The 8,327-nt window shown below is 35.3% G+C and overlaps 1 protein-coding gene across 3 annotated transcripts; it reads left to right on the forward strand.

Annotated features, from left to right (window-relative positions):
* The first annotated feature begins 2,007 nt into the window (after positions 1-2,007).
* LOC121975315 lies at positions 2,008-3,941 on the forward strand. Of its 3 annotated transcripts, none has more exons than XM_042526890.1 (3): positions 2,008-2,337; positions 2,449-2,531; positions 2,617-3,941. In XM_042526890.1, the coding sequence occupies exon 3, from the start codon at positions 2,639-2,641 to the stop codon at positions 3,752-3,754; it is 1,116 nt and encodes a 371-aa protein (XP_042382824.1). In that variant the 5' UTR covers positions 2,008-2,337; positions 2,449-2,531; positions 2,617-2,638; the 3' UTR covers positions 3,755-3,941. The 3 variants fall into 3 exon arrangements, with proteins under 3 accessions (XP_042382824.1, XP_042382825.1, XP_042382823.1); XM_042526891.1 differs by having other exon boundaries at positions 2,449-2,526; XM_042526889.1 differs by having other exon boundaries at positions 2,449-3,941.
* Positions 3,942-8,327: the final 4,386 nt, after the last annotated feature.

The raw sequence follows: 8,327 nt of genomic DNA on the forward strand, positions 1-8,327 counted from the left end.
CCTATTATTGGCGGTTTATTTTTTCATATTCGTTGTGTATGCCATGTTTTAAATTTATATGTTCAAGATGGTTTAAAAATTTTAGAAAGTTATATTAAACCAATTAGAATTGTAATTTCTTATTTATGGTCTCATCCATCTATAATGAAACAATGTGGTAGGTTTTGTAAAATTAATGGAATGAAACCTAAAAAATTTCCACGTGATGTACCAACACGTTGGAATTCAACATATCAATTATTACAAGATTCATTTCAATACAAAGAATGATTATGTTCATTTTTTGCACAAAATATTAATACTAATATATATTTATTTTCACAACAATGGAATATTTGTAGTAGTATTTGTGAAATTTTAAAAGTATTTAATGATGCAACCGAACAACTTTCCGGTGTTTATTATCCCACTACTCAATTAGTTTTAGAAAATGTTTCTAATATAGTATTAGTTTTAAATGAACATATTAATAATGAATCTGTATCTCCTTGCATCTTAGCTATGAAAACTAAATGGGAAAAATATTTGTATTTAATTCCTGAAATTTATTTAATTGCATTCGCTTTAAATCCTAGATTTAAATTAGAAGTTTTACAAAAAATGTTAACTTTATATTATGACGCTTTAATTTCAATTAAAGATTCTTCTTCCCCTGATCCAGTTAATATTATATATAATGTTAGAATTTATTTATATGATATTTATAATCAATATTATGCATGCAAAATATGGAACACAAATTAATATTTCTGAAATACAACAAACTACTAGTAGTAATTTAAAACTTACAAAAGCACAACTCTTATTAAAAGAGCGGACAAAACGTCCACGAGGATCCTTAAGTTCCACACAGGAACTTGAGAATTATTTTACGACTTCTTTTGATTTTAATGAAGCAGATAGCGAAAATTTCGATATCTTAAAGTGGTGGTCACAGAAGGCTCAAAGCTTTCCGTTCTCTCCGTGATCGGCAAAGAAATATTAGCTTGTCCAGTGTCAACTATTGTTATGGAGCATACGTTCAGTGCCGACGGCAACATATTAGATGAACGACGATCAACTTTATCTGTCGACTCATTGAAGCTCAAGCATTACTGGACGATTGGACCAGAGCGGAGAAAAGAATCCAAGGAATGCAACTTTTAGATGACGAAGTTGAAGATTTTGATACTGAAGGAACAAATACAACAGGAACAGGAAATGGAAGTGAGTGAAAATATAAAAGGATCAAAATGTAAAAGAACTACGTGAGTTTTGATTCCCTTAAAGGGATACGTAGGCAACTTAAATAAGTGCAAGTCCTTTTTCCAATAAATTTTAATTTCTAATTTGTAATTTGTAATTTGTAATGTTTAATTTATAATTTTTAATTTTTTAACCTAATAATCTTGAACCATGGCGAACCGTGAGAAACCGTGAATCATAATCGTCTTGAGTGATTAAGGTTAAGGATCGACCTGTCTGGAACCGTCAAATCGATGATTCTAAATCGTCGAATCGTCAATTCTGAACCATGATCGGATCCACCTGTTAGCCTTGGTGTCATTAATATACTTTTATTATTATTATGATGACATCATCAAAACGATTCGCTCCCTAACAAGCAGCAGTTGAAATATATTATTTATTCATTTATTTATAATTTCGAACATTGTGGAGAGTTCCTGAACCATCACCAACCATTTAGATCAATTCCTTTCCATGAGCTCCATTATTACTTGTTATTTAAATATAATGTATTATAAAAATATATTATTTTTTGCCATATTAAAACTATCGAGGTGGAATTTTAAAATCATAGGGGTTAAAATATAAGAAAACACGGTTTCCAAACTCACGTGATTGCGCTTGTACCAACAAACCATTAGCACTGCGTTACTTTAGGCTTCTAAAGCACGCGCACTGTTGGAGTAGTTTACCGGGTAAAGTTCTGAGTAACGTTTAAATCCTTCATATTTTTTATGTCTTTTATATATCTATATATATCACTTCCCTCTCCCCAATACACTGCATTCTCCTTTCCCCCTTCAATTATTAGCCGCCTCTTTTCCTGTTCCGGTGGAACAAAAAGGAAAAGGCCGTCTTTTGGTATTTCATGGTCCTCTCCTCCCTCTACTGCTCGGCATAGCAGTCGGCGGCGTGGCGGAGGCTTCGATTTGTCACCTCGCGGAATCCAGATGAGTTCGACTCTCCTCCGTTTCCCATTGCTTTCTCGTTGTCTCACTCTCGGTGCCGTGATCCGGAGTTAAGTCTGGGGATATGCCTCATCGGAGTCGGTTTCTGAAATCGGAAACTACATTAGGTCATGTTCAAGGCGGAACTCGTGCGATGTTTCGCGTAAAGATCTGTTTTTCTGACGTGATTCACTCTAGGGTTTGGTCCCTATTTCTGGGAATCTGTTAAACTTTTGATTTCGAAGCATACTTTTGGCGTTGTTTTTCGATTTAGGTTGATTTGAAGCAGAAGCTGCAGGAAACGTGGATCTTCGTTGAGGTCCCTTTTCAGGCCTGAAAATTGTGAAGAATCGTAGGGTTTGTTTTTGTTTTTCCCTTTTTTGCGAGGAAAAATGAAGGCGAATTTGGCTGGTGGAAGCATGATTCCGGGAATTTCTTACAGTGTGCTAGGTTTGCAAAGGAACATGAACAGCCATCAAGAGTCAGTGATCCACCAGTCGAAGCATGGTGATCTTCCAATGTCAGACAATCACTTGCAAGGATCTGATCATCGAGTAGGGGCTTCTTTCATGGATCACAGCAAAGGACAGCATAACAAGGCCTCCTTGAGCGACGATGATGAACTGAGCTTCAATGACAATGCAGGTGAGAAAGGGAAGAAGGGGGGATTGCCATGGCACCGCGTGAAGTGGACCGATAGGATGGTTAGGCTTTTGATAACTGCTGTTTCATACATAGGAGAAGATTCTACTTCAATATTACAGAAAAAGGGGAAGTGGAAGGCAATATCGAAAGTCATGGAGGAGAGAGTCTTGTATGTTTCGCCTCAACAATGCGAAGATAAGTTCAATGATCTAAACAAAAGGTACAAGAGGCTCACTGATATTCTTGGCCGGGGCACATCGTGCAAGGTTGTTGAGAATCCAGCCTTGCTGAACCACATGAATAACCTCTCTGAAAAGATGAAGGAAAATGTGAGGAAGATTTTGAGCTCGAAACATCTTTTCTATGAGGAGATGTGCTCGTATCATAATTGTAACCGGTTGAATTTACCCGCTGACCCAGCACTCCAGCATTCGCTTCAGTTGGCACTACAAAGTCGAGATGAAGGTGATCGAAATGCTGATAGTGACGAGGAAGGTGACGCGGAAGACCATAATGCTGTGCATTGTGACTTATCATGCTTTCGGAAGAGGATGAAGCTTGGACTGAATCGTGAAGCAGCAGTTTCTGGAGCTCCTTCAAGTTTACACAGTTGTGGCAGAAGCAGCCTCCATTCTCAAGGTTTAACAGTCGATATGAACCAGGTTTTGCCAAATGGATCTAAATCCACACTAGTACAGCAACATTGGGATAATTCTTGTTCACTTCAGCTTGAAGAGAAGCGGTTGCAGATTCAAGCCGGGATGTTGGAACTCGAGAAGCAGCGTTACAAGTGGCAAAGGTTTGTTAAGAAGAAAGACGGAGAACTAAACAGGATCAGGATGGGAAATGAACGAATGAAACTTGAGAATGAACATATCTCTCTTGAATTAAGACAAAAGGAGATAGAAATGGATCTTGCTTTGAAAAGAACCTAGTGATTTTCATTTGACACTTCGGGATTTTGCACCAATAAGATAAGCATAGGCGATTCAACTCATTTACTTGTGGCCAAGTTTTGTGGGTATTTTTGCTAGTAAATGTACCGATAGACTTGTTATAATACCGAAAGATGTATCTAGTGTTCGCCGACTAATCCTTATAAATGAAGTATCTTATAACTCATCTAGTGAATGCCCAACTAATCCTTATAAATGAAGTATCTTATATCTAGTGAAGCCGACCCCATCTAGTGAGAAAAGACTTGGTTGTTGTTGTTATTGTTGTTGTTGTATCTTATAACTCATTATCTCTCCCATTATCTTATCAATTCTCCCATTTGATTGGTTGTAATACTGAAGTGCTTTTCTCTCCTATTAGAGTTCCAGTGTGATTTCTAGTTTAGGTCATAGTTGTAAAAAGCGTTTGGCTTTGCTCGCTTAAGTGCGAGGCGCAAGCGTTACGCTTTTGAGAATTCGAAAGTGCAAGACTTTCAGGAAGCATGCGCTTTGTGCAAAAGCGAAGTGTTCGCTTTTGCACGACTTTCCTTTTTTGATCAATTTTTGGTTGTTTTTTTTATTTGTTTTATATAAGTTTAAAACCATAAACCTCTTCAGTTTTTATCTGTTTTAAATTGTCGTTGTCTTTTCGTCTGTTTCTAGCTATCTATGCTTTTCGATCGTCGTCTATGCTTCTCGATCGCCTGGAACGATTGCCTCTTCCAGGTAAATGCTTTGTCTCTTCTATTGTTTATGTTATCTGTGAATTTTTCTAACGTCTTTGGCAGAAAATCCCGCTATTACATAATCATGGGACATGAGACACAGTCGGAGGTGTCCGACAACGTCTTCGGATGCCTCCGGCGACGCTAGCAACGTCCCTCAACGCTTCTGGTGACGCCGAGGCATCGCGATCGCGCATGAGCTCTTCTATGCATTTTTTTTATTTTTTTTAAGGATTTAATTAAATTAAAGAACTCCTCAATTAAATGCAATATTTCTCATAAGTGTTTATAAAGTCTAATTAAATTATCTTAATAAAATTATATTTAAATTAAAAATTTTAATAATTTTTATTAATTAATATAAATCAGATTTAAAATTTATAAAAAATTGTATTTAAAATTAAAAAATCTAATAAATTTTATTAATTAATATAAATCAGATTTAAAATTTATAAAAAAATATTTTTTAAATATTAAAAAACTAATTAATTTATATAAATCAGATTTTAAAATATATTTAAAATTAAAATTTTTTATTAATTCAAATAAATCTGTAAATCAGATTGAAATTTAAATACATAAAAAAATATATTTAAAATATAAAATTTTGATAAATTTTATTAATTAAATTTAAATATATTATAAAATATATTTTAAATATAAAAATTAATTAATATAAATCAGATTTAAATATATACAAAAATATATTTAAAATTTAAAAAAAGATAAAAAACTTTATGAATTCAAATGAATCAGATTTAAAATTTAAATCAAATTTATATTCTATAATTAATTTTTTTTCTTGTTTTATATTTTATTTATTGATTAATTATTATTGATTTCATTTTCAACAATCGTGGTTCTTAACCATGTCAAATATAACAATTCCATCAACTCGAAAGGATATTGTTCGAAATTATACAACATGTTCATATCCTAAAAACTTAAATATTGTCAGTTGTTTTTTCTTGGTAAAATAAAAAAAATGACAAAATTTATCAACACAAGCTAGATTTAGTTGGAGGTAATAGAAATGTGAAAGTTTATCTGCAATGTCCTAAGCATGTTAAAAAATAAATTAGAGAGTTCATGCAAAAAAAAAAATAGTAATTTGAAGAATCAAATGGATGAAATTCTTCATTCTGATGATATTGATGAGTTTGAAGATTTAGAAGAACATGATAATCATCAAATTAAAGTGAAAGGGAAATAACCAATCTCCGATTCAAGCATCTATCCTACAGTTCAAGGTACTAAAAAGTGTAAACAAACTGGATTTATTAATTTCTATTTTATGAAAGATGTTGATGAAATTGTCAAACAAACACGTGCAAAAAATAAAGAACAATTTGATGAAAATAAAAAGAAGTTAAGAGATATGACAGTTGAGAAGTTTACAAGATAGATGTATGATGTTGGAATTCCTTTCGATGCTGTTAAATATGATTCTTTTGAGGCTTGTATTGAACCTATTGGACAATTTAGATCGGGGATGAAACCTCCATCATATCATGAAGTGAGGGTTAAGTACTTAAAGAAGGAATTGACAAATACGAACTCACTTCTCAAATCCCACGAAGAGGATTAGCTAAGTTTGGGTGCACAATCATGGCAGATGGGTGGACCAATAAAAAGGGTAGGACTCTTATAAATTTTTTAGTGAATGGTCTTAAAGGAAGTGTATTTGTTGAATCAATTGATACTTCAGGCTATTCTCACTCAGTTGATAAGATGTTTGAGTTACTTTCTAAATTTGTGATCGTATTGGAGAAAAAAAAATATAGTTCAGATTGTAACAGATAATGCAAGTTGCAATATCAATGCAGATAATATTTTAAATTTGAGTTACTTTCAATTAATAATTGGATCATATTTAATTTTTTTTAACTAAATTTATTTATTTTTTTTCAGATCGTCTTTTGGAAAACCAGTTTCCACACTTGTACTGGACTCCTTATGCAGCTCATTGTTTAGATTTGCTGCTTGAAGATATATTCAAAATTCCTCATCTCAAAAAACTACATGAATGAGCATTGATCGTGAATAGTTATATTTACAACATACCACAAGTATTGAGCATGATGAGAGAATTTATTGGATAGAGAGACATGGTAAGTGTTGGTGCAATTTTGTACTAATGGTCTAACTCAGGTTTTGATAAATGACAAGTAAGTTAAGTTATGTTTTGTTGTGATCTAACCACTTGATTAATTGTGCAAGAAATCTAGCTATATCAACGGGTCGACCGGATAGCTAGTACGAAATATAGCTATGTCAACGGGCCAACCGGATAGCTGGTATAAAATCTAGCTAGGTCAACGTGCCGACCGGATAGCTGGTACGAAGTCCAGATAGGTCAATGGGTTGACCGGATATCTGGCAAAAAGTCCAACAAGGTCACGGGACGACCGAATAGCTGGCATGAAGTCCAGACAGGTCGACGGGTTGACCGGATGTCTGGCAAACTGGTAAGTTAAGGTAAGTCACTAGAGGAGAGTGACCAAGTGACGACGTGTCCCGGTTGGTGGGACAGTAGGCTTCGGTCCAGTTTAGGTTCATTTGGGATCCCTAAAGTAAGACCTTGACTAATTCTTGGTCCAGGGAGGACGGGAACTAATTACTACTCTTTAATTATAATTATGCTAACACTTATCTTGCAGGTTTATTGGACTAACATTGTTTTACAGGACAAAAGAGGGAAATTGCCTTCGGGTGAATAGTATCCGAAGGCGCCGTCCATGGCTATGGAAGGCGCCTTCACACTATTTATAGAAGGCGCCTTCCATGGCCATGGAAGGTGCCTTCCGTAGGATAAACTTGGGTGTCGTCGCGGATAAGAGCTGAGTCGTTCGGGATAGAGTTTGACCAGTTGAAGGCGCCTTCCACGCCTATGGAAGGCGCCTTCCACAACCTATATAAGGCAGGCTCAACCAAGCAACCAAGGACAACACATATACAAGCTACTACGCATCCATTTGAGACTCCGACTGCTCCGGGCTCCTGCTCCGACTCTGCTACAAAGCTGCTACGTCCAACGACTGCTCCGAGGACTTCCGATCATGATAGACAGACTGACTCTGACACGAGCACTTTCACATCAATTCCTAAAGTGTCGGTAACAAGATTTCTAGTTGTAATTAAATTTTGCAAACGGAAAGTGTAGTCTGTTACATTTCTCCGAACTTTCTCTATACTTGATTCCCTCTTCCAGAGGTACCGGAAGGGGTTTTTAGTGGATTACCCATCGATAGGTCTGTGAGACCTGGGTCTTGGAGTAGGAGTCGCCGAAGGCTTTGAACCAAGTAAAACCACTCGTGTTTTCCTGTGTTGTTCACCCTTTTAATTTCCACTGCGCATACTCATGATTTCAAAACCTAAAAATTACGAGTTTTTGAAAACCATGTGATTCACCCCCTCCCCTCACGTGGTAATCGATCCAACAAGTAGTATTAAAGCAGGTTCTGCTCTAAATTAGTGCAACCACCAATCAAGCCGGGGGAATCGTTTTTAGATTTCTTTGTTTTTTACATTCTGTTTGAATTGGTAAAACTTTACCTGTTCATATAATATTTTCATTCGGTTTTAATTTGAGATTGGTGTAATACTTCTCAAATTTTTCTATATTTTTAAATATATCTCAAACACTATTAATCCAAGACCAAGTCTTAGTACCCCGTTTTAGTTTTTTTTTTCTACATCTATGAAATGGCACAACTTAAAGGGTACAGTACCATTCGTCCTCCGCTATTCAATGGTGACAACTTCCAATACTAGAAGAAGCAGATGGAGGTGTACCTAAAAACAAACTACGACCAATGGTTCAGCAACGTCAAAGGGTACAAGGCTCC

This window comes from Zingiber officinale, chromosome 4B (assembly GCF_018446385.1).
Source record: "Zingiber officinale cultivar Zhangliang chromosome 4B, Zo_v1.1, whole genome shotgun sequence".
NCBI classification, from domain to species: domain Eukaryota; kingdom Viridiplantae; phylum Streptophyta; class Magnoliopsida; order Zingiberales; family Zingiberaceae; genus Zingiber; species Zingiber officinale.